Genomic DNA, 27,004 nt, shown 5'->3' with positions numbered 1-27,004 from the left:
ATTGCCCCGCCCGTTCTCCCGCCCCGTTTCGCTGTTCCCTGCTGAAGTTGCATGCCGTCCCCCGACGGTGCAAACGCGCAGCGGGGCGGTCCCGGGTAGCGTCTCCGCTCCCGGTCTCACTGCCTCCGTGCCCTGCTGCTGCGCGGCGCTGCCGAGGCGCCCCCCGTCGGGCGTGGCGCGGGTGCTGTGCGGCTTTGCCTCCGCACTATGGGCGCAGGGGCAGGCCGGCGCGGGGGTCGGGCTTAAGGCCTCGAGAAGCTACTGCGCGCTCGCGGAGGGGAGGAGTGGGCGGCGGCGGCGGCGGGAGAGGCGCTGGACGGGTGTCTGCGACCAGCGGATCGCGAGCCACCACCACCCGGCCTTTCTGGCCGCGCCACGGAGCCTGTGGGCCATGGACGCAATGTCGGGCGAGACCGAGGATTCGAACAGCCGCGAAGTGCAGACAGTGTTTGAGGCCCTGGGGCGCTACGAGGACACGCTGCGGAGCGCTGTTCGGGAGATACATGCGGACATCCAGGTGTTCAAACGAGGGGTGGGACGGCAGGTGGAGGAGGTGCTGCGCCTTGCTAGCCCCCTGGCACACACTGTCTCAGAGCTGCAGCAGGAGAACCGGCGCCTGCGGGTGCAGCTGGAGCGCCTGGCTCGACAGGTGGAGGCCCTTGGCCAGTCGGCAGGGCTGCTGCAGGACTGGCCAGATGGGGCAGAGGAGAGCCCCCCGCCTGCGGGACCTGGCTCTCCGGGGCCGCCTTTGGCCAGTGGCAGGTTCTCCAGCCATGCGAAGCTAGCGGTGACTGGCCGGAGTCAAGTAAGTGCTCACCGTGGCTGGGGAGGCAGTGGAGGGAGGGCCAAGAGGGTGCATGAGCACTTGGGTACGAGTGGATGCTTCGCGAGTGTCATTGAGCTCTGCACTGGCATGGAGGAGTGTTTAGTGTCATGGGGCACTTCTTGTGCAGTGTAGCGTCGATGAGTTTTTGGTAGGTACTCTGAGGAATGGCCTTGGCTGTGACACCATCTGGAGATGTTTCTGATTATGGCACTTCAAGTCCAGAGATCTTGGTTAGGGTGGCAGCAGCGTCTTGGTTCAGTACAGTTAGAAGTAAGAAGAGAAGTTGGGGGCGGTCTCAGCTATCAATATATACAGATATATGGAAATATCCATGTGTGCTTTCTGGAGTAGATTCAGGGGGATCTGTGTGCCAGCAATAGTGTTTGCCAGTTGGCAAGCACTTAAAGGAGAACAGCTCGGCAGCCTATAGCAGGCAGTAACACACTTCCCTAAGATAGTGACTTTACATCCTGAAGTGTGGCAGTTTTGCTGTGCAAGTGCAATGAGCATTGCTTTGGCTCATTCCAGAGAGCTAGGCCCCATGCAAGCTGTCATGGTATCCATGACCTAAACAAGCACGAACAGTCACATTCTCCCCACTGGTAAAACTGTTTCTGCGCCATGGTGGAGTGTTGTAACTTGGTGCATGGACACCCTAGTTAGTAGGAAGCTCATTTGACAGTGAGTTTTCTGTAGTACTTTTCATATATGCCTGGTTCTGTGGAAGGAGCTGTGAGAGTTCCTGTACAATTCTGGACACCAGGAGGTTACCTCCAGACAGTACATAGTGAATGTCACATAAAACTGTGTGGTATTAGAGAGTTGGCTTTTAGAGCTGACAGCCTATTTCCTATGATATTGATTAAGCCATGTCTTGCCTGAGGTCTTTGAGATTTGTAGCATGAAAAGATGATACATGGGTTATCCAGGCTTTGGGGATGGAAGATAAAAGCTTGGAAATAAAATTCATTCAAAGTTAATTTGGTGGGACTGGACAAAGATTCTGTATAACATTCCAGAACTTTTCCTCCTCACTGACTCAAGGGTGAGGGCATAGGGCTTCCCACAGCTGGCCAAATGAGAAGGCAAAGCTGCTGCGTGATGCGCTGTTCCAATGCCATTGTGGCAGTTGCTGCATTTTCCTGAAAATGACAAAGATGAACAGCGTGCACATCTTTCAGATCCATTCCTTTTTGCTCCATGGAGTCTTCCACACTTATTTGTATTGCAAAGAGCAGAAGTAAGCTCAGTACCAGGGAAGGGACAAGAAGATGTGGTTCCTCACACATCTCACTTGCTTCATCACCACTGTCTATTTGTAGCGTGTACTCCACACTCTGTGGTAAGCCTTGTGTCAAGGTTATGGCAATATCCAGCTCTAGGTATAAGTCTGGGTTAAAGCACAGAATGTACTTTTGTTCTGGTTGAATTTTTCCCACTTAGCTTTGAGGGTTCAGGGAAGATCACTTTAGTACTGGTAGTTCTCCAGTATCTTCCCAGCAATTTTCCCCACTGGACAACTTCCAGAGTTAGCACAACTGATCGAGAAGAAATCTCAGGACTGAGAACCACGGGAGATGCAGCTGGAGCTACACACACCAAATGTATGCAGCGAAAACAAATTTTTTGTTGTTAAGGTCGTGATGTAGCTGTGCTCAAATGGCTAAAGCACAAGCCTTAGTCATTGTGCAGGTCACCTAGGTTTTTTGTCTTGAAGAAAGTGTTCTCTCAGTTGCTTGCAATTTCTGTTTATACAACCGAAGCACTAGAAGCAGAGTACCATACATGACACTGTGTATGTTTTCAGATAAACGAGTGGCTGTGATAAAAATTAATAAGGCTTCTAGCCATAGTAAATGCTTCTACAAGGAGAAATAAATAATACAGTTCTGGAAATAATAGCAAATAAATGTGTTCTTTTGCTCCTGAAAAGATGTATTGGTTAAGTTTCTTATAACTGTGTGGTTGATGCAGTGTTTATCCCAATAAAGAGCTGGGTTGCATTTCCTTCAATGTTTCTAGCAAAATACTCGGGATAAGAATTAGGAGTTTCTTTCTCAGATTGCAGATTGAATACTGGAGGTTCTGAGCATCTTTAGTGTCTGAACTGTTATTTTCTAACGTTGCCAGATTACTTTTCAAGGTAATTTCATTGAGGGGGGAAAAAAAAAAAAAGTGAGGCTACGGAGTTCAAGCATAGTTCAGACAAAAGTAAAGACACAAATCTCCTTTTAAGTATAATTTTTGGGCCACCTCAGCTATGCTGTCCTTGAAATCTGTGTAAGTGCTCACTTAGATGGAGCCAGCTGCCTTTGGTTCAGCGTATGTCAGTACAGCAAGTGAGCTGTTCTTTCAGGATGACTTTTTGTTTGCCCCCATTTCCTGCATAAGACACAATGGTGTTAATGTCGCAAAGGATCTGTTGTCTGTTTACCCCAGAACAGGGCTCTCCAGCTATTGGGAAAGGCAGCTTTGGGGAGGGGGGTGGTGGTTGTTCTTTGTTGTTTGCACGTTTGTTTTTGATATGAACAGCAAAAAGGACTGCTTTGGAGATTTTCTTTTTTTTTTCTTTTTTCCTTGTCTTTTTTTTCTTTTTTTTTCCTTTCTGTTTTTTCTCTCGGGGTGGTTTCTGTATCACTGACTTCTGCAGAGAAGGATAATTTGGAAAGTAATTGGAATTCATTAGTTTTGGTATCAGGTGGTAATTTGGATCGAAGGTTGTCATGTTCACAGTCTTATTTGCTGCATTCTTTCAAAACATTTCACAAGAAAAATTGCTCACTTTTCTTTTTCTATCTTGGAATAGTGGTGAATTTGAAGTTTTAATAATGAAAAAAGAATAACTTTTTGAATTTTTAAGACTGTAGTAAATCTGCTTGTTTAGTTGCTACAGGTGGATCCTGAAGTGTCTAATTATTTTTTGATTTACCCTTCAACTAGGTAGATCTTTCTGAAAACTCTGAATTTTATAAACTGAATAAAGGCGATACCTTTTATCTCTGTAAAACAAAAAAAAAAAAAAACAGGGTCTGTTTGGAGATTAGCTCTGTGGAATGTTCCAAGATCTTTAGATTATGGCTGCCAAACAGAAAGGGAATGTCCAAATCCAGCACTGACAGCAGCCAGTATACGAAACTTACATGGCAGAACCCCTGGGACTGGTTTAAAATTATGTTAAAAAAAAAAAAAAAAAAGGATTAGTTTTTGTCTTCTAACTTTTCCTTTAAGCATTTATGCAGTATTTGTGGCACGTGATACTTTGTTTCTAAACATTGGAGCGGGGAGGTGGTGTAAAACTAATGGATAACATAAGTCCAGGATCTGGAGCTAGATAACCTGAGCAAGATTTTGAGTTAGTCATTCTGTAGACTGGATTTGCTTTTTAGTTACAATATGGTCATGTTTTTAGTAGAAAGATTTTTATGTAACAAATGATACTTGCATAGTAGAGGTGATCTTGCATGAGACCAGAACCCCGTTTTATTATGTTCTATATGTAAATATGGTTTGGATGGTGTAAAGCAAATTGCAGTATAAGAGACAGGAAAAAAGCAACATTTCTTTGAAAGCAGTACCGACTTGTTCCTGTGATGCTTTCCAGGCAGAAGATGGGGGCGGGGGAGAGGGCCCTGCTTTTTTTCTATTTGTGGTCACTTCTTCCAAGGAATCATATAATTCTGTGTTTTTTATGTTGTTTTCTTTTGGTGAAAGATTTGAGAATAGCATTTTAGCTATTCAATGCAAGACCTGTGTTTGAACTCAATGGTCTTTGTAGGTCACATCCAATTGAACTACGCTATTCTGATCCATTTTTTTCATCTTCAAGGAACCTTGATTGCAAAGTCTTAGTTTCCATTATTTGTGCAAGCATACTATTATGAGTATATATGTATACTCATAGTATATATGAGCTCTGTTCTAGTTGCACAGTTATCTGTGACACAAGAGTCTGCTCCCCTAGCCTTATGTCTTTTTTCTTGGTGTGACCTCTGAAGAAGACATGAACAGGCAGCATGGGGTTCATTTTTGTCAGCTCCAAAGTCTGGGAAAGTTTGGGTTAAAGCAGGTATCTTGGACTCATCCTTTAATTATGATCGTGTCTGTCACATAAACAGTTTTGATCAGCTCCTTCTGCTGAGGTTCAGGGATTCAAGTGCTTGACAGGAGATGTTTTTGGCAACTTTCCTCATAGCTGAGGAAGGTATCATTTAATTCAAAAAGTTGTTGAGAGAGTCGAAACTAGGAAATCTGTATGTTTTCTCCTTAAAAACACCTTGTATCTAGATTGTCCTTGACTCAATTTGTCACCTTTTTTCTTCTCCTTTTTCTTCCACAGAATGCAAGATGCTGAATAAGCTGCAGAGTAAATAAATGAAATTAAAAATGCAGCTCTGTGTTATGCCAAAGGTAGGGGTAGTTTTAAAAGTTACAGAAAGGAGAAAGATAAGCTTAGGTGTTGTCTGCGTTCGTCTTTTTTTCAATGTGGGAAGCAGATTAACACATCACTGTGGTAAGGATTTGGGGTTTTTATGATCAATCACAGTACCTTTTGGTGGTATTCTGTATAATAAGGGTACACCACGATACCTTCCTGTTCCTCTGTCCCCCTTTCTTTTCATGCTGCAGCCTCTCTTTGGCAGAAGCTCATCACTGTCTGCCTACTGTCAATATGTGCATTGTCTCATACATAGATACACTGATTGGGGTGAGCTTCTAGGTGCTCTGTAACCTAGGTGCCACTGGATTGTATTTCACCTATAAACAAAGCTGAGTCAGAGCTGCAATGAAATGCTTTTCAAAAAATCATTATTAGGTGACGCTGTTCAAATGGCTGCTCCTGAGGCTAGTAATACAGCAGAAGAAAGGTTACGAAGGAAAGTATTCCAGACTGTCAAAGATCTGAGACTGAGGCAAACTGGCTTTATATTGTTACAAGCACCTTATTTTCTACAAGAAGATTCTTCTTCCACTGACATAAGATCAACCCCAGAGGAATTAATGAACAAAACTGAGGAGGCGGTAGCACAGGGTAAGGGACCTAGCTTCTCTGATATGTATACAGGGTCAAATGTCTTGTGCTTTGCTCCAGATGGAGATAGTTGAGGTCTGTCAGGAGCCTTGTAGATGCCTTTGTGTGGCTCTGAGCTAGTAGTGATAATACGCCTTGGTGAGAGGCAGGTATCAGTGCTTGGGATTCAGCTTTATGTTTTGTTTAATACAGTCTAACTGCAGTGTGCTGCTATGTCAGGACATTTATGTCATCCTACGTATGACTGCTTGTTTCCACCACAATCTAATAACATAACTGTGTGGAAACAGGATCTGATAGACAACGAGTGGGTTTTGATAACGAAGAGGGTTATTTTTTCATGTGATTTCTGAGCTGACGTGATTTGCTCTGTGGTTTATAAGATCTGATACAAGGGAGGTAATGGAAAAAGGAGGCAAGGAATGGGAAAAAGAAAAGGTCTCCACACTTTAACAGTAGTGCTCAGGAAACGAAACACAGGCTTGGCAATGCATGAGTGTGATTATACAGTTTACCTGTGCTGAAGCTAACATGCAACTGGTCAACTCTGTGCATAGGTGCCCTCAGCTTCCATAGCTAGCCTACAGTGTAGACCTTCTTCATTGTGATGTGGATTCCCAAGTCTTGCTTCTTGAGATCTGTCTACAGTGGTTGTTTTCCAGCAGGATCTGCTTTTGAAAATTCCCATGCCCAAATAAATCATTTGCAACTGTATTGTTAGGCTTTTTAACTGACTGCATTAATGCTTTTCCCTGTGTTTTTTTTATGTAAATATAATGAAAACAGAAATCTAACATATAGCTTCCACATACATCATGAGGAAATGCCTGAAGGTTTATCTGCAACGTTTATTTGCAATGAGAGAATGACAGGATAGCCACATAAATTGGCAAAGCACTGTTTTACAAGACTTCTATCCGTATAAATGACATAAGATTATGAAGGGTAAGCAGATGGAGAACACTGTTAGGTTAAACAAGAAAAGAAAAGCGTGCATTTGTGTGTCAGCCGTTAGCCGCTGTGGTTAACCACAGTCTTTCTGGTATTTTGATGCTATACTTTAATTTGGCTCTCTGACCAGGCTAGACTCTGATAGCTGTTTTCGCAAAGGTATCAAATAGAATATGTTTGAAAAATGAATTTTAAGGTGAGATCCTGGAGCCATAGCTTCACTACAGAGGATTTATCCCTTGTTGAGGAATTTGTTGCTGTTTGTCGTCCCTTGAAAACACTAGGGACCCTACCCTACCTGCGTGTGGTTCTTAGAAAGGAAGAATTCTCACATTTTTCGCTGAGTGAATCTCACATGCTGGCAGGAGTATCATCACTTAGGATCTTTCCACGGTGATTGTGGTTGAACATGATTTCCTTTGTGAACAAGGAGGACTAAAAATATTACAAGGGTGGTCTGTTTTGATACTGTTTGAAGAGTTTCTATTCAGTGTTGACAGACTGCTGGAAGGACATCTGTAGAGAACTGCCCAGCTATGCAGAAAGCAACAGAGAAATGCATAGCTGCGTTAGGAACACCTGGGAAGATCTAAACAAATATTACCTATAGGTATATCTCTGGTGACCTGATCGCACTCAACAGTTAGTCAGCCCAGGAGTTACTGCATGAGACATAATGACACGGGGAATACAAACAGGCAGATTAAGTGGTCCAGAAGTCACCTGACATTACATACCACGAGGCCATCTCAGTTCACATTGATGTGTAACAAGAGGGAGGTATCTCTCACACAATCAGATAAAGAGCACTTTTAGATCCGATGATTTTTATCATGACTCTTTTGATAATTGTTGCATTTATGAAAAATTCTGGAAGACTGAGAAATCTTGTTTGAGAGAGATGAATCTCATTCGTCTGTCATTCTTCTATGATTTGACCTTGTTTCAGGCAAAGGCTTGAAGACGTAACAGGTGTGTACCTCAGTGGCTCAGAGAGAAAGTAAAAATAATATATATATATTTTTCTAATCTCAGGGTCTGGCGTCTACTTTTTCTGAATGTGCAGGGTGTTCTTTAGTGGGTTACTGTGTTTCCCCATTTTACAGTGGCTTCCAGCTATGGATCTCCAAGGTCTTAACGTCATTGCAGTGAAGGAGGAATTCCCACAGCCCTAAAACTAGAGAAAGTATGATCACCCTACATTATACAGAGGCTACTGAGTTACTGAGAGATTAGTTCTAAGAGCAAGCCTAAGACATGTAACTCACTAGCATTAACTTTCTCTTTTTCAGTTTAACCAGTACCCCATCCTGTTGTTACCTGTGTTGTACAAATGAGTACTTCATATTATTAGGCACAGATGTATGTACCTATACCTCTGCTATTTACAATCTATGTAGCTAGCATTGACAGATTAAGTATTGTTATACACATGGGTTTGGCAGAAGCTTGGCATCTTCGAAGGGAAATTTAAAGTACTTTAGTCTGACTGTACAAAGTGCATGGTAGAACCAGACCACAGATCCTCCCAGTGTTTTATTAGCACACTGGTATTCATCACCTCCAGACTGGTGTCAGTTTCTTCCACAGCACTGTTAGCCAAAACATAGTAATCAGTTTTGCATAAAATAAATTAATGCAGCACCTGTCACTGCATTAGGAAGCAAATTCAGTGAGGGGGATGATATATGATCTTTGCAATGACTACCTCATTTGACTGTTTCCTTTTGACTGCTTCCTTGCTGTCTTTGATTTCAGTGTAATGATGCATCCTTTCTCAGCTGATTTGGTCATCTTCACAAGGACTGAGAGGCATGCTTTTCTGCAAATGTCATTAATGAAGCCTCTAAATGAAAGATATCCCATAAAAATCAGCGAAGCTCACAGTGCTTTTGCTTGTAAGAAGGTTTTAGATGTCGTAAAAGAGTGAGAATTGTAAATGCTCCAACTTCCAAGCTAATTTATTTTCCATTCCTATTGAATAAGAAACATAAAGGAAAATTAAAAGAAAATAAATTCTTTTTGTTCAAGTTGAAATACTGAACTCCTATATGGTTATGGATTTGGTTTATAGAACTCTGTGTGGTGTATCTTAAGGTGGGCTAACCAAGTTATGGAACGGACATTCCACAGCTATTTTAGGTGCATCTAAAACCTTAATGGGGGTATCAAAATAAGTCTGATTTTATTTCTTCTAAGGAACATAGTGCTAAAACTTGATGTTGTGTAGTTTTGTTTTGTTTTTAGAAGGCAGCTCTCTTAAGCATTTTAATGGTAAACAGACCAAGCTTGGCTCATCATGTAACCTCCAGACCCTTACCTAGCAGAGCATGTAAGTGCACGTGTAACTCGAGGAAGTTAATAGACATAGAAACTAGGAAGTAGTGAAACCTCCTGTCTGAGAAATCTTTAAGGGTCTTCTTTTCTTAGAGTGCATCTTCCACATTTTTATGAAGTCTCTGGTCCTCTTCTGAACTTAGTATTGTTTTGTTTGAATATCACGTCCGGACTCTTTTTCTCACCAAGTGTAAGAACAAAAAGCCAACCAAAACCAAACAAAAACTGACATGAAAATCTGACCTCAGGTTAAAAAGTAGTATACGACCCAATATAGTAAAATAACACCATTCAAGCTGAGCCTGAAATACATTTCACGGTATCTGAATGACCTGTAGCCATTTCTTTCAGTGTTTTATTGAAATATATCATTGTAAGAGACTTGCTTGCATTGCAGTAGGTCTTTATCTTGAAGTCAGGTTAATGGGCCTTTACTACACCTCAGCGGTTTCTCCAAACTGTGCTAGTCTTGAAAAGCCTGCGTACCAATTGTGATCTGAAAATACAGGGCCCAAGCTTGACTTCAAGGGAAGGATTTTCCTTGACTTTGCTATTACAGGAGCATAGCTCAAATTTTACAATATATACTTGTGTTCCATTGAAATCAGTTGGAGGTTGACACTTGAATATTAGGAAGGTCAGAATCTAAGCCCAACACTGTATGCTCTGTGAGAAAATTGTGCTTAGGCTGCCTTACTGTAATCTGAGTTAACAAATTTTTAGTGAGGCTTCAGACCGAAGTTACCAGGGGCTGCATTAGGTTTATACCTGAGAGAAAGAGTTCTTGTGTCTCAAGTAATGTATATTGAAGCAGTTTGTGCATTCTGCAGCATCTAACAAGATTGAATGCTTTTAAAATATCTCCAAGATGTCTGAAAGTTTTTGTCCGGTGTTCTTATTGAAGTTCGGATGAGTGTAAACAGTAGACAAGTGCCAAGAAATTATTTTTTGTTGAGCTGCCTTGAATCATATGGTTTCTCTATTTTCCATGCGATGTAATTTTTCCCCTTAGAAATAAGTTTCTCCAACAATTTCTGATGAAGCTGTGGAAAAAAATAAGTAAAGTCAAATCACCAGTTTGCTCTGTATTTCCATTGTACAGAAAGCAAACAAATTATTTTATGTCTGTACCCTGCCTCTTTTTCTTTTTTATTTTATTTGTTTTTATACTCATCTGCAGCATAAAATCTTCATATTTATCTTCAATCTGTCTTTAAAAAGCAAAAAAAAACAACAAGAAAACTTATTTGAATTGAAGTTGTAAGGGATTGTATTTATAAAGACGTGTTACAGAATTTATTTAGGTATTTGGAATTTTCTTGGCCTGTCTGATAGTTAGATGCCCGTCTAGAGTCAATTCTAACTTTTTCACCAATTTTGTGGGAAAAAAAAATTGGGGGGGAAAATTTGACTCTGCTGCATGTATACACTGATTCTGGGCGGCTACATTTTTTTAGTTGAGGTTATTAGCTGTCTGCAAGGTGATTTCTTCTTTATTTAGTTCCTGAACCCCAAAATCATGTAACTTCTTATTGGTTATTTTAAAACAAACACAACAACAACACGGACTCACTAAACCACAAAAAACTTGGCTGATTTCCCTGGACATTAGGTGGAAAAAGTCTTGTTTTTTCCTGAAGAAAGTATCAGTAACAGAAGTTGCAAATTATAAGTCAGATATAAATGTCTGGGATGATACTTTCTGTAATGCTTTTCACGTATGTTCTCAGAATATGTCAACTGTCTATTTTATTGCAGGAAACAGAATATTAAATGTTAAAACATTTGATGCAGTCTGAAATACGTAAAGGTCTTTTTAACCTGACGTTGAGAGAAGTTATGAACTTGAATCCACAGTGTATTTCAGTGGTGAAACACTGATTATCTCATGAATTAGCTCAATAACTTACTTAAAAGGGCATAAAACATTAACAGGTAAAAATACTAGAACCGGGCATAGTAGGATTGAGGAGAGGAGAGTAAAATAAAGTTAGAAACATGATACTTTTTGTATGGAAGAAGCCTAACCTTGTAATATGAGTTGTACGGAAGGATGACTACTCTTATTGTCTTTAGTAGTCTGAAACAATGTAAGCTCTATAGCGAAGTAGCTTCTCAATGAATAGTCCAATTAGAGAGCAATGGACTTTTCATCTGGTAAAGTTGTGCAAGGTTCACCTGTCTTTCCAGGACTAGGTGTACACTATTCTTGCATCTATTTTCACACACCCATGCATACCCTGAGCCTTTCTTACAGATATCCTGAACACCCTCAGTAATTGGTACCTCCAATACAACCAGGCCAAGCTTACGTGTATGTATGTACGCATACAGCTCAAACACGTATTACTTCACAGGTGTAGGTAGTTCTATTAGCTGAATCTGCATATTCATGCAGTTAAGGTAATGCATGATGTAGGGTAGTTCTGTGAAAAATACGATAGAAATACCTCAACACAAGCAGTGGTATTGGCAGTATAAAAAAATGCTTTAGCTGCCATGTAGGAAGAGCTGGTTTTGCTGTTAAAAAGACTGCAACCAATTCAGAAGGAATTACCCAGTAAGTCTTTTGTATGTCCTCTTGTCGTCCTGCAAAATCCCCGTCTTTTTAAGGTCTTTCGCCGTTCAGTGAAATTGAGATTGTTAGCCCTAGACGAGTGTAATTTATGATTATTTTGGACTTAATGCATGTCCTTGTGAATTTAGTGGAAGTCCTGCTAAATGCAATCAAGGCTTTGTTTCTGATTATATGATTAAATGAATACCAGCTACATCTACCTATCTTTTATCACACGTAGATGGAAATTTTTGTGCACTAAGGCATTATTTCCATGCCCTCTTAATAGGGTGGATGGCCTTGTTTTAACATCAGCATCTCAGACTTTCTGATATAATGAAAGGGAGAGAACAGGAAGGTTTGACTTGGACTTACAAATTCTGCATTCCCCTTGTTTCTCCACAGCGGGACAGGGTCTTCTGTTTATCACCATCACAGTGACGGTAGATGAATAGCTTACATAGCTTTATTTAAGAAAAGTGGATAAAGTGCCCTCCTAGGTGCATGGAACCTGTTGGGACAAGTATGTGAGGACTGATGCATGACCTGCGTTGCCAGTGGTCAGTTTTCAACTTTTGGCCTTCAGAGTTAAGGAATTGCTCCCATCCTGTATTGTGGTCAGTAGTATGGGGAAGGCCTGTTTTTGGCTGGGGTTTCTGGGTTTTCCTCTGACTTCTGATATTGTTTGGAATTTAGTTGTCTGTTTTCTGCTCTGACAGAGTGTAGACCTGGATGACCACCACAAACCTGAGTTTAGAAGAGTTTTTAGTTCTTCCATCATTGAAAATGGACACCAGTCTTCATCAGGTAGGAAAAGAGCAAGAAAATAAATAGCACTACTTGTAAAATACCTGATCATGGCAGTCATGGAGCAGCTTTTGGTTGTTGGAACCATTAGAATCTGTTATGGATTCAGCATGGATTTTGTCCTGTGGCACTGTTTATTTCCTACTTAGGAAAAATTAGGAAATAATTATTAGGAATAAAATATTAGGAAATAATTAACTTTACAGTTGACCATGCACTATAGTGTTTTATAAATTAGAGCCTATTATTGTTAGGTTATCTCAGGGCACTAGTGATAATAAGGCCTGCTATTCTGGGTTCCATTTTAGCCTTACATCTCAAAACGTTTTGCAAATTACCAATCCATCATCCTTCAGTGGGGGAAGGACTTCTTATCTCAATTTTAGAGAAAACTGAGGCAACCAGCACTTGATAAAATCAAGAAAGGAACAAGAATGCTGACTCCTAATCCACAGCAGAAGACTGGGTGCAGGAGTTGCACAGAGGAAGAGGAGGTAACTAAACGTAGGTGCTAGTGAATTAATGATTTGAAGAAGCTGTTCTTGCTGAGTGTCATGTAGTGCTGTAAATGGTATAATGTCTCAGAGGGAGAACGGGGTAGAATAATACCAATGCCTTGTAAAATTAAGTTGTTGCATGGAAATGGGTTTGTAACTTTGTTACAAATCTGTAAATAAATTTAATTCCTCTCTGCTTTTCTTTTATTCATCAGGTCAGGCAAAAGTCTCCCGTGAACTGACCTCTTTTCGCATGTCAGATTCTTCCCCTGAGGCCCATGCCCCTGCAGTCACATTACAGATGCCTCACCTTCCTGTTACTGCGGTAACCAGAATATCAGGAGAAAGCATCTGTTCAACAGGAGCAGCTAATGCATCCACTGGCATTCTTGGACAGAGCAAGAGCAAAAATGAGATGGTATTGAAAACTTCCAACCAGTCAGGTAAGAGAGGAAAAAAAGGTTTGTTTTCTGAAGATGTGACTCATTTTGTTACTTCAGGGAACTGGGAACACAGTGGTTGTCTTGTGACCTAGAGGTAGTTATCAAACCTCGCTTCTATGGCTTCTTGTTCCATAGTGAGACACTCCGATTTGAAATACTGTGGGTCCTACTTGGAGGTTTAGGTTATAACGTCACATCTTCAGAGAATTTTTGCAGCCTAATATAATTGAGTTCACAATGCAGCCTGTATTCTAGCACAGTTACTGAAGAAGTATCTTGAGAAGTTAGGCAGATATTGGCTAACAGGCTCAAAAGTCATGTGGAGGGGGGAATGACCAACAGCAAACTGAAACACATAAGAAAGTCAGAAATTGCAGAATCTTATTTTTATATCTAAATTAATTAAAACAAAATGAAATCTTGTATCATTTGATTCATATTCAAGTCATTTGTCTTTGAGCTGTATTTCAGGTGTGTTTAGTCATGGTGATGCTTATTGATCAGACTATTTATATGGGTCAAAAATTACAGAGACAGATCAGAGAGAGATCAGATGGAATTGCCAGTAAGAGACAGGGATTATTTGCAGGTTCTTCTTTCAAATTTTGTCTTATTCAAGCTAAGAATGTAACATAGCCTTCCTTTATATTTTTTTTTTCCTGTTTCAGTGAAGGCCTGGAATTCAAGTACATTGAGAACATTGGCCTCATCTGCCACTGGAGGTGAGCATTCCTATCAGTGTGTCATGCAATGCATATTGAGAGAGATTCCATGGGGAATTCAGATCTAAGTGTCTAGTTCCATTTAGTAGGTACATAGTAATGTTAAAAGTTGCTAACAAAAATCCATGCAGATTTAATTTCACAGGTTCAAAGCAAGGGATACATATCCATATGCGCACAGTGGTGTGCATGTGTGCTGTTAGGCAATCTATGTAGTGGAAACAGTTGGTGCCAAAAACAGTGAGTCAGACCAGATAGTTTGAGTGGTGAACGTTTCAGCTGACCAAGTGAAAGCTGTGACTGAATGCAAGCTTAATGGCAGCTGGAAAGTGGTGGGCCCACCTTACAGGTGTCGAAGCAAATTAATCTGAGCGGAACAGTAAGTAGTCACTTTCACATACAAATGTCTCAGAGGAGACATATGCCTTAAGGGTTTTTGATTCCAGTGGCAATAGAAGAGTTGAGCTCTCTACAAAATTACTTCTGACAATAATGCCAAGCTGTTACTGTCTATACAATGTACTGGCATTTAAGTTATCTCAAGTATCAGCTGAGCAGAGATGTAGCTTGTCCAGAATAGGGATGATATTCCTCCTTAGCTTAACATCTGTGGGATTTGCACAGATATCTAGCAGATTTTTGTAGTTCCAGATTCACATCTGTATGCTGGCATTTACCAGGGCGTGTTTTAAATGAAAAATCTAGTTGGTCTGGGTCCCTTCTATAGGCAGTGGGGAGAGTTCAGCACTCTGAAGAGGGTGATTTGGACAGCGTTTAGGTTGGATTGCTTCTAAGATGCCAGTTCTTTGTCTATAGAAGGAGCCTTCCACAAATGAGTTCCTGCCTTGTGCAACAAGTTTTGGCTTTAGTGTGTTGAAACTGGACAAATCACTCCATTATTTCACGGTTATAGAGCCTAGCCAGAATATAGTACTGGGATCTAGGGTGGAAAGCACAAAAGAAGCAACACCAAGGGTGAGAGGAGGAAGATGCAAGCTTAGCTTTAAGCCACCTTTGCAATCTTTGGAGTTTATTCTACTTCACAAATTAAAACAATTTCTGGCGGAAATTAGGTCATTTAAATTGTGCTCTGTGCATGGTAAACTTCTTGGGACTCCTTATATATGCCAGAATGACTGTTGCAAGCTGAGCTGTAGCACCCTTTCCTCCTTTCAGTGAAATATCACTGGCAGTGTGTCCTCAGAGGTCTGCGCAAGGAACTGGAAGAATCCAGCCTTCCCAACAGAGGTTTTTTTGAAGGCATTTTCTCACAGCCTTTTCCGACCTGTTTATACAATCCCTGCTGCAGTGCAACAGTTTTGCAGAGGGTCTGAATCCCTGGGGAAAATCCTTTCCTAGCTTGCTAGCTTAAACTGGAATCTAGGCAGAGGCCTGCAGCTTCTTACTGTGGTGAGTGAAAATCAGTAGTACTTGGCTGTCCATCAGGATAAGGTTTGAAAACGTATGAGGAAAGGAGAGAAGAGTTTCAACCCTGTTGCATCTTTTTTTTCGTATTTTTATACAGAGAATACCACATCTGTCGCTAAGCCTGTCTCAACTGCAAGTTGTGGGATGAGCAGTGGAACCAAAACTGGTGAAAGGCAGGTATTCTTCTTGATATTTTGTTAGGCCATTATGTTCAGTATAATCTCAGTTAACAGGTAGGTATTCTGCTGATTTAGAGAACAGGTGAGTCCCAGGTGCTGTAATCTCAACCTGTTAAAGGTTGTGAGTGCTCCTGAGGGGCTACATGGAGCACAGATGGGAAGGGGTAAAAAAAAAAAAAAAAAAGCTTTCTAGAGCTAGAGGAGTTTAAAGCAGACTTAATTGTGGATTTTACATTTTTATGCTGTTAGTGAAACTCTTAGTGCCAGTGGTGGATTTTTGTTATGGGGAGCAAGTTGTCAGGCCTTTTGGAAACACTTCTAAAAATTATCAGGAATTTCTGCCTTGGGCTTATTTTTGGAAACCAACATGTGAGTGCCATCATACATCCATAGTTTGTCTAGGCTAGAGTTTGGTTTGTAGATAAATGCCTTGCAGGGTACTGAAGACTTTCATTTGTCCTTCAAAAAACTGGCTACTACACATTTTTGATTAAGTCAGAGTCACAGTTGCTTAGTGTAGTATTACATGGTATCACACTTAGTACTGGCATATCCAGGCATCCTCAGCATGCAAAATATCCATTCAAGAAAAGTGGGAGGGCTGCCAATTTAAGTCTCCTAAGTTGGGCTTGCAACTGCCTTGAAAATCATCCCAAATTTGGCATTATATTTTTTCTGAGTTGGTTCCAATGTTATCACTTCAATATTTGAGTTGTGATATACTGAGCACCCTGCAGAACTTGCTGTCAAGGAGATCTGACCTCCAGCTGTACCAGAGATTAATGTGTGACACTGATTTTATTGCTCTTTACCTCAATTGTTCCATCTTTGTAGAGGGAAACACCTTCAAATGCCATGTGTGGTTTACTTCCTTAATGTTGATGAAATGATTTACAGCTCAAAGACAAATCAGAATATAATCCTGTGTCTTGATCAAATTAGCAGCTTGCGGTCAGTAAAGCAACAGTGACATGAGCTAAGGATTTTGTGTACTATAATTAAAAATTTCAAAAGTACTTCCTGAATTACTCTTCAAGTTCTAGTTTTGAAACATGACTTGACTCCTCCAGGAACCCAGGAGCTGAAAGTTAAAGGGATTTAGTGCTCCTAGGTGGTTTCCTTAAAAGTGTTTAATTGTTGTTCTATTTAGTGCTATAAAGCCTTTGTGACTTGGCCAGCTGAGTCTCATAAACGTTTCCTTAGAAACTTCTGTTCTCAAGTGCTATTGTCTATCAATAAAGCTTTAACTTTTGCTTAAATTGTTTTTTGACTCATTCACGTCCTGTTTAGGGAGGTTTAGAGTAGGCAAAAGCTGGGCCTCTATGCTGACTACTGGCACTGCAGAGATACACTTTTTTTCTTTAACCACATACTTTTCATGTAATTTTTCTGCAGGGCAGCTGACAGTTACTGTGATGTGACACCCAAGCCTAACTCCTCTCCTTCTACTATACATCACCAAGTTGAAAGGAGGCGAGAACTGGTGCGATCTCAAACGCTCCCACGGACTATGGGAACACAGTCCCGGAAAGCGCTTTTTGAGAAATTTGAACAAGACAGTGCAAAGTATGTCACCCCCTTGTGTCACCAGAATGGGTTTGTGTATGGGAAACTGATTTGTTAATTACTGCCAGCAATGGACAGCTGGGTGGGAGAACTCTCTCAGTGTAAGATTTTTGAGCTCGAGGACTCTAAGGTCATGTATAGATTTGCTGCCATCACAGACTGAGCCATGGAAATTCATAGCTATAGATTCCTCTGGCTTTGGAGTTGTTCAGCTGAAGTAGCAGATGCCTTTTATCAGGAGAGAGTGTTGTGAAAGCTGCCTCCTCCATTATTATAAGAGACTGGGAATATAGTGACTTTCTGTTGTCATTCATTAAGGACCAAAAACATGGACTGTTCTTTATGCATCATGGTGAGGTCACGATTTAAATAGAGGAGGGCATGGAATCCTGGCTTTAGTGAAATGAAAATGAGTTTTTCTTGCAGGACCAGCAAGTTGAAGTTTCAGCCACGTATTTCTCAAATATCACCTGGACAGGGACTGACGTGGGCAAGGTTGCATAGATGTTGCTGACAAGTAGGTTTAAGTTTTTCTAGGATGTAATTTAATCTGGTTTCTGTTAATTTTCCAGAGGAAAAGGAGAATCCAGAGCTAAACTGAAGAGATCGCAGAGTTTTGGGGTTGCCAGCGCTAGCAGCATTAAACAAATTTTGTTAGATTGGTGTCGCTCAAAAACCATAGGATACAAGGTGAAGACACGTTAGCACTTCCAGCTCTCTTTTTCAGGAGAACTTGCCAAAAAAGTACTCAAAAAGTAAATGTAAAACATGCTAAACAATGAGTTAACTTTGTCCAAGGTCATGATGTTCTGTATGGGTAACATGTTGCATGGGCAAAGCTGCAGGAAACCTATTGCATGAATGAGGTTCTGTATGTCTATCAAAGCAAAACATAAGTGTTTGTCTGAAAGTCAACATTAATACATTAGTTTTTTTGTCTGAAAAAAAACCAAACTTTGTGCTTATGGGTATGGACTTCAGTGTACACTCAACACATTTTATTTTCATAGTAGCAGACTTTGATTTCTGCATTCTCATTACACAGAGTAAGTTCTGAATAGCCTTTTACCAGTACGTGGAGACCATCTCCCTTTTTCTACACAGAAGACCAAAATATTCTTTCCTAGTTTTAGAGAAACACATTTGTATTAAATAGTTGAGGTTGAATCACGGAGTGTTAGTGAGCTAATTTCTGCGAGGTAACATCAGTGTAGTTAAGAGAATTAATTTGTTGAGATTTTAGTAATTTTTACCTGGCCTTAAGCCACAATTCCCAAGTAATTTCAAGGAGAAAATTTTCTAGTGTTCTGGGTTGTATTTTGTTTGTTTATAATATGTTTTTCATCTGTTTTGTAAAATGTACATTATTATTGCTGAACTCTTAATCACAGTACACTTAGGCAGAGCTACTAAACATGACTGTTAGTTGCTTAACAGAAAAGGTGGGGCTTGAATTTTATATGATGGGAAAACAGCATAAGGCAAGATACCAGTATGTTTCACTTCACTCTGGCAGTTGAAAGTGACAATAAGCATTAGTTCTAAGAATCAGGTTTTGCAGTAGGCCTAATTCGTCCTGTATTTCTACTCATCTGTGTAATAAGCATTCAATTAGGCCTTATTGAGTAGCAAAGCAAGCAAGTCTTTATCCAGTATTGCTCACAGCCACAAAATGAACTGTTCTGCAGCTATAAATTCCTCATAGAAATGAGCAGTGTCCTCAGTTTCCACAGATAGTGAGGTGGTACATTAGACCTGCTCCGGAGTTCACTGAGGTTTATAAGATTCTTCACGGTATTTTCAGTGGGCTTTGGATCAGGGACCGAGAGGGTGTGTTTGCTTTGTATCTGCTGAGCATGCCATTTATTCTCAGAATACAAATAATATTATGGATATACAAAGGGGGGAAGAAAAAACATAACGCCTGTGCTATGTTGCTTTGGTTAGTGGGAGATCTGGACAGAAAACTGCAGTGAGCAAAAGCAGCTGTTCTTCCAAGTTTCCTGGTGCTGCATTAACATTTGCGTTTTTTCATCATGACAGCATATTGATCTCCAGAACTTCTCCTCAAGCTGGAATGATGGGATGGCATTCTGTGCCCTTGTGCATTCTTTCTTTCCTGAAGCTTTTGATTATAATAAGCTTGACCCAGCTAATCGCAAGCAGAACTTTGAGCTGGCTTTCACCATGGCTGAGTGAGTATCACGTTAGATCTCTGTTAAGTGCTTCCAGTTCAAATCTTATCAATTAGGCAGCAGTGAAGAGTTTCATTATTCTTCTTGTAGATCGTATACCTTACACGTGTCATGCCAAAAAAGATGATAAAGCTCTGCACAGAGAATGCATAGAGCAGGAGACTCAGCAGGCTAAAATCGGGTGTGGTTTTACCAGACACAGAATAATTCACTGGAGTCTCACATTCAGGTCTTTCACAGTCTTCAGGTAGTACTTGAATTCTGCTTTCTCACCTCTGAGATCCTAGCAGCAACTGCTAGAACATGAGACTGCTGCTAGAAGCAGTCACTGTTAGCAGCAGGTTTCACCCACGGTATTTTACCACAGGACCACATCTGTGTACACTAGATGATATTGCTAACAAGACTGCTACAGGAAAATTTCAAATGTGCTTTGAGAACATCCACCGCAAAGCCATTAGATTTATATGATCTATGGAGTTCTTATTTTTGTTGCATGTCATTGTTTCCTGATGTTGTAAGACAGTACTGCAGTTTTGTCCTTAGATCAGCAGGACACAGTACTGGCTTTTTTAGTAGGTCACAGGAGCGTATGTGCAGTCAGTAGATTTCAGTTGTGCTTGATGTAGATGTAGAAATTCACAGCTTCCACCTGTCACACTTCAAGGTTCCTCATTTACTGCCTGCTGCACATGCTTGCCTTCCAAGATTCCATTTGATAGTGTGCATTGGTAAGAACCACATTCCAATAGGATGCTGCTTTTAAGGCAAAATAGCCTTGGCAAATATATTCTATAGGGGTTGTTACTAAATTTTACTGACAGATTGGGCATTTACATGACCTGAGAAATAATATCTGGAAAGTTCATAAGCCTTACAAATTTGTATTTTCTGGAACTTAAGCAAAACATAACCCAGCGTGTACTTAGCAAAACCCATTAGAAATACTAACAAAATAAACAGAACAGATTACATGACAAAAGTAATTGTTAACAATGTACTGTGTGACAGCATGGTGGCAAGCGGGACTTGCATGCTTTTACCTTAAACGATCCATGTTTAGGTGTCTGAATGGCTTCCAGAAAAAGGAAGTTGCAACCTGTAGGTAAAAATGCATTTAGATGAACCCTGTTAGTTTTATATGGGGAATGTATGTAGTTTAAAAAACAAAACCAACAAAACTGAGATGAATTCTGTCATTAGATTGTCACTATTTCACTAATTCCGTTGAATTTATGCTGAAATACTATTTGACAGTTCAGATCTGCTTTATGTCTTTATATTTGATAGCCAATGAATGTTTATACTTGGGTTGCAATGTGTACGATGTTGAACTGAAATAGCCATCAAGCCGTATCATGGTTGCTAGTCAATGAAAAAATAACTCGTGTGTCCATGTTCCTGTAGCTGACCCTGCACTAAGCAGAAATTGGACTAGATGATCTTCTGAGGTCCCTTCCAACCTGAATTCTGTGATCCTTAGTAGATCTCAGTGAGTTCAGCATTTCTCAGAGTGACAGCTGGTATTTCAAAGATTTGTTCAACAATATCGTTTATCCCATTACCACACAGGGAATCTTTGTTACAGCAAACAAGGTGTCAGGCATATTCTCCAACTTTTTTGCAAATTGATTTTTTTTTTCAGCAGGGTAAACATAGAATGAAGTCAAGAAATAAAAACCTGAAGGAAGCATCAGTCAAGAGGCTGGACTTGAACAGCCTTTCAGTTCATACTTACTCACCATGTTTATATACTTCGTAACAAGCAAAGCAGAAGTGAATATTGCAGCTTTTCTACTGGGTCCACTAACCATGTTTACTGTCACTACAGTGGTTTTATGTTGGAATACAGGCTGGATATGGCTCTGGGCAGCCTGCTGTAGTGGTTGGCAACCCTGCTCAGAGCAAGGGTGTTGAAACTAGATGATCTTTAAAGTCCTTTTCAACCCAGGCCATTCTATGATTGATTCTGTGATTTATGTTGCCAGTGAGTACTTGGTGTAACTTCTGTGTCCTTACATTTAATTGAGCAGTTTTCTCAAACTGATTTTTCTATTAGCTTTTCTGTGGCCAAGAAATGCATAATGAGATGCTGAGCAGCAGCTGTGCTTGGGTTTATTTTACAGTGATGTTTGTTTAGGTCTGCAAAATGTTATTAACAGGGAGGAAATGTGTTCAAATATCAACCTTTGACTGCAGTTACCATATATGCTTATTATTGTCTGTGTTGAGGGTTTTTAATATCACGACAGCTAAACTTATGCACAGACTGGCATTAATAAATTCTACTGCTGTAGAGCTAGAGGTTTGCATCTGTGGTAGGTGGTGCTCAGACTCAGTTCAGCTCAGTTAATGTATTTGAATAGTGTATACTTACAGTACAAACTCATGCAAATTACTCCTCAGCCTGCAATAGAGGTTATTATGCATCTCTTTTATATAGCACTTAGTGAATTATTTTGATATTACTTTTCATAAGTAGTATTAAAATGGTATTTGATGGACTATTGATTGGACACTAAGGAACCCTCTCCTGGCCACATGAAATGGAGACTTTCTGTTAAAGGCAGCATTGATTTGACTTGTTCCGTAGCTGCAAAGATGGGTAGATTAGTCACTCAGCTTCCCACAGATGCTTCTTCTGCTGCAGACTGATGTGAAATTAAGATGGTATTTCCTCTCCCCCTACCTTAAAGTAACAAGAAAAAGTAGATGTTTTAATGGAGAAAAACAGAGACTACAGTACTAGTGAAATCCCTATGCCCTGTCTCTTTATTGTTCCATAATATATTCAATGTCAAAAGGTCTGAGACAAATTATAAAGTGTCTCCTTTCCAGTGTTTATAAAAGATTACTTGCAAGTATGAGAAGCCAATTTATAAAGAATCAGGGAGAGGCAGCCAGGTGCTATACTCTATCTTTTAAAAAAAACAAAACTTGAACTTAAGCTTTATAAAGCTTATCATTCTAGAAGTGTAAGCTTCACGTTTTTAATTTTAAACATCACTTTAAACTTTAATTTTATTATTTTTTTTTTAAATTTAAACTTCACATTTTATTGTGTGAAGACAGATGTTTGGTGATTTTAAGCATTTCAGTGTAATTATGCAGTTTAATGCTATAATAGCAGCAGTATAAATATGGTGTTTAAATTGGAAGAATTTAGTAGCAGCTACTCTAAACCAGCCTTAGCATTGACATACTAAGCTTGAGAAATCAGTCTCATAATTTATGCTTGGACAGAAGAGGAAAAACCTACTACTCTACTACTATTACTCTCAGTGTTTGGTGGTTATTGTTTTTTGTTTTTAATCTTTTTTTTTCTTCAAGTAATGAAGGAATCTTAATAGATTTGTCTTTATCAATCAAAAAAAAAATTTTAGTTCATAGGGCACAAGGAATCCAACTTCTACTAACAGTCCGTAGGAACTGGACACTCAACTTGTAGCTGCTTGGCCAATCCCACATGCCTGATACCTGATTTGAATTTGAGGCATGTTAATATATCCAACCTCTCCAGACAAAACTGTGACCCTTGAAGGAGGCGCAAGCAAGTAGATTAACTTCTGGAATTTAATTTTGTGGGAGGATTCAGAGAATCATAGAATGGCTTGGGTTGGAAGGGACCTTAAAGATCATCTGGTTCCAACCCCCCTGCCATGGGCAGGGATGCCACCCACTAAATCAGGTTGCCCACAGCTCCATCCAACCTGGTCTTCAGCACTTCCAGGGATGGGACATCCACAACTTCTCTGGGCATTCTGTTCCAGTGTCTTCCCACCCTCATAGTAAAGAATTTCTTCCGAATAACCTAATCTAAGTCTCCCCTCTTTTAGTATAAAACTATTCCCCTTGTTCTATTGTTATCTGCCCATGTAAAAAATTGCTCTGTCTTTTTTATAAGTCTCCTTTAAATACTGAAAAGCCACAATAAGGTCACCCCAGAGCCTTCTCTTCTTTAGGCTGAACAACCCCGGGTCTCTCAGTCTTCACATAGGAGAGGTGCTCTAACCCTTTGATCATCTTCATGGCACTCCTTAGGTGCACGTGGGTGCTGAGAGTGCTCTCAATCCCACTGTCTGTCTTTGATAAAGACACTAAACATCACTGATCCCAAGATGGACCTCTGAGGGACACACTTATCACCAGCCTCAACCTGGACATAGAGCAGTTGACCACAACTCTGCCTGTGGCCATCCAGCCAATTCCCAATCTACTAAGTAGTTCACCCTTCAAATACGTAATCTCTCCAATTTAGCTAATTTAGTCTTGTGGGGCTGTTAAAGGCCTCACAGAAGTCCAGGTATGTAATATCGGTTGGTCTTCCCTTGTCAGCTGATGTAGCTACTCCATCATAGAAGACCACCAGTTTGGTGAGGCATGATTTGCCCTTGGTGAGGCTGTTCATCTTGGTTCACCTGTATCTGTATGCATTTTTGTAAAATGGACAGAGCTAATACTCTCCATCACACTGTCCTTTTTGATGCAGTGTGCCAGACAATCAAAGATGATGGTTGTTAGTCATCATGAGTGGGAACTTCTCAGCTATTCCATCATTTTGTTTAATAGTAAAAAGAAATACTAGCTTTTTGACCCAGTATCAACATGATTCTTATTTGCTGTTTTGTTTGACTCGTATAATAGAACATTTCACGTGGTGTGCCGCTGGGTTCAAATTGCCAAATACTGATTGGATGGGGGGCATACAGTGGCTTCCTACAACTTCTGATACAACTTCAAACACTGGTACCACCACACTGAAGCTGCGGGTTTCTTTCAGAGATTTATTTATTTATTTATTTAAGCAAAAACTTACAGAACTGCATTTGCCATTTACCATTACAGGAAAAAAATGTTGGCTCTCCCTATTCCAGCCCCTAGCAAATGAATCAATTTGAGAATTGCAGTTTATATGCGCACATAAATTTCCTTAAATGTCAGTGAACTGAAAGCGATTCTACAACACTTTCAGGCGGTTGATCTCTACAGTAAAACTATCTACAATTCTCAAAGGAAAGTTGATGTGTTTTTCTATCTCAGTTTCTGTGTAACAGTAAGTATATGGGAGAACTCAAGAACTCAAGCATACACACAATAAGAAACATTGGTTAAGAAATTACATACTTCTCCGTAGCTGTGATGGCCTTTGAACTGTTTTCTTCTATTGCCAGAAAGGGTTCCTCTCACAATTATTGCTGTTAACCTTTATGAGCTTGGCAGATCAAATATTTACTGCTTTTGTGATTTTTTTTTTTTTTTTTTTTTTTTCATCCTAGACCTCAGCAGATCTTTTCCTTTCCATTGTTCCAGTCTTGGTTAGGCTTCCGCTCTCCAACATGATGATCATTTAAGATTGTTGTCCAAGTCACTCACACCTTAAGGAAAGTGAAGGTGGGGGAAAGCAAACAAAAAGAACCCACAGCCACTTTGGCCTGTAATTAGTAGATTTCATCTCTTCTCGAGTTTTCCCATTCTTTTGGAGTTTCCAGTATAATAAGTAGAAAAACCCATGACTTACAAACTCATATCACCCTATTTACTGAGACTCGAGCAGAGGAATGAGAGATTGCACTACATGCCACAGAGATGGGATCAGATTCCAGTAAAGGGGAAAAGAGGGAAAGAGTAAGTATGTTCTGTGTTAACAAAAATAACAGTTGTCAACAGTACCTGAGCCTGACCATTTCACTGTTGCTGATAAATCTCAGGATTTCTTATATACCTCATTGATGCTCAAATCAGAGCAGCAAAGGAATCTTGGAAGTAGCTACAGGCTTTGGCTTTAACTCTTGATTTGCTGGATCTGTTTTATTATTACTACAGGAAAATGGCTCACTGCGATCGTCTGATAGAAGTGGATGACATGATGGTGATGGGCCACAAGCCAGATCCCATGTGTGTCTTCACCTATGTCCAATCTCTATACAATCACCTACGACGCTTTGAATAAAACCATCAGCACCTCTCCAGCCAGAAGGGTCAAGTACAGTATGCTAATGGAAGAACTGACATTTTGCAAATAGAACACTATTTAGTGCTTTTTACTGTCCCTCTGCTTGCATTCACGTGTCGCTGAATGAAGTGTTGCTGAGCAGCGCCTCAAAGTGTTGATCATATCAGCAAGTCAATAACAGAAGAAGCGTGTTTGAAAATGACAAAAACATAGGGAAAGACAAATGCTGTCATTTTGGTGCTAGTAGTAGGTTGGATTTGTAATATTCTTGTAAAAATTACGGGAAGCTAAATTTTTGCTCCTGTCTCTGTTAGACTCACGGAATGGTTTGGGTTGGAAGGGACCTTAAAGATCATCTGGTTCCAACCCCCCTGCCACGGGCAGAGGCACTTTTCACTAGACCAGGTTGCCCAAAGCCCCATCCAACCTGGCCCTGAATACTTCCAGGGATGGGGCATCCACAGCTTCTCTACCATGAACTACTTTATTAGCTGAGGGGGGGGGGGGGGGGGGGGGGGCAGGATGCAAAGGTAAAGTATAAACTAACCGCTGAAGAGTTGGATCACCAAGTTCTGTTTGAAGTGTGCCTAGCCTATGACACTGTGGAAACAACTTTGAAAGCATGTTTTAAATACATATCTTAATACATATCTGAAAGATACTTGGTTAAAATAGCAGGATTCCAGGTACTGCTAATATAGCTTTAATGCAAGTGAGCAGGGGTCAGGCAGGCCTGTTACACATTTGTAATGTCTGCCATTGTTTTCAGTTTTTAACTTTGTTTAGAATGACCATAGTTCTGAGGAATGTGTGCACCTGTTGCACACTCCAACAAGTGCACTATAAGGATGAACACACTGTACTTGTGTTTTGCAGAAGCGATCAAATTAGGCACAATGAGAAATCTGTCTACAGTTGGTATGTGAAATGCATAGTTCCATTCATACAGCAGAATACTTCTCATTAGCAGAATACTTCTTATTGACTAGTAGAGCCAAGTTCAAGTGCAGCTACAACATAAGGAGCAATACTGGCTTTATACACTGAATTAGTTCACAGTCCCAGGTCATGGATGATTTTCCTGTGTGATGTGAGTCTTAACAACACAGGTAAGTGCTTGGCCAATTTAGGCATAGTAGGAAATAATTACATAAAGGAAATTTTAGACAGCAAAAGTACTGCCAGTTCACTAGGGGGAATTTACATCCTTGCTACAGTTTAGCTTGTTCACAGCTACACAAAAGCCATTTGCAGTTTCCAAATCTCCTCTCACTTTAGAGAGGTGAATGGTGAGGATTATCTGGTACTTGTCATCAAAATGATTGCAGGGGAGTGGAAGACTGTAGGCTGATTTTTAACTGCTGATGGTTTGCATGTAAGGAGATGATAGAGATGATGTTATAATTTTAGAAAAATTTGTCTGTGTGCGTTAAAAGAATGCCTGATCTAAATTGTATAACCTGGACTATTGGATTGTATAATTAAATTGAAATTAAAGTATGTAATGTATGCCC

General features: G+C 40.3%; 1 protein-coding gene across 1 annotated transcript; it reads left to right on the top strand.

Moving 5' to 3' along the window:
* The first annotated feature begins 44 nt into the window (after window positions 1–44).
* Window positions 45–27,004, top strand: SMTNL2 (smoothelin like 2). Its single transcript, XM_013193471.3, has 9 exons — window positions 45–805; window positions 12,420–12,507; window positions 13,220–13,447; window positions 14,116–14,169; window positions 15,695–15,770; window positions 17,172–17,342; window positions 17,915–18,032; window positions 19,386–19,537; window positions 25,361–27,004. Exons 1-9 carry the CDS (start codon window positions 392–394, stop codon window positions 25,485–25,487), a joined length of 1,428 nt encoding a protein of 475 aa, XP_013048925.3. The 5' UTR covers window positions 45–391; the 3' UTR covers window positions 25,488–27,004.

Source organism: Anser cygnoides, chromosome 18 (assembly GCF_040182565.1).
Source record: "Anser cygnoides isolate HZ-2024a breed goose chromosome 18, Taihu_goose_T2T_genome, whole genome shotgun sequence".
Lineage (NCBI taxonomy): Eukaryota > Metazoa > Chordata > Aves > Anseriformes > Anatidae > Anser > Anser cygnoides.
This window is presented reverse-complemented; position numbering and strand designations above follow the sequence as displayed.

Excerpts from the sequence above, each read along its gene's own strand:
- SMTNL2 (XM_013193471.3), top strand. The coding sequence starts at position 392 with ATGGACGCAATGTCGGGCGAGACCGAGGATTCGAACAGCCGCGAAGTG. Across the intron at positions 12,508-13,219 it reads TGGACACCAGTCTTCATCAG|GTCAGGCAAAAGTCTCCCGT; the intron begins GTAGGAAAAGAG and ends TTTATTCATCAG. Across the intron at positions 14,170-15,694 it reads GGCCTCATCTGCCACTGGAG|AGAATACCACATCTGTCGCT; the intron begins GTGAGCATTCCT and ends ATTTTTATACAG.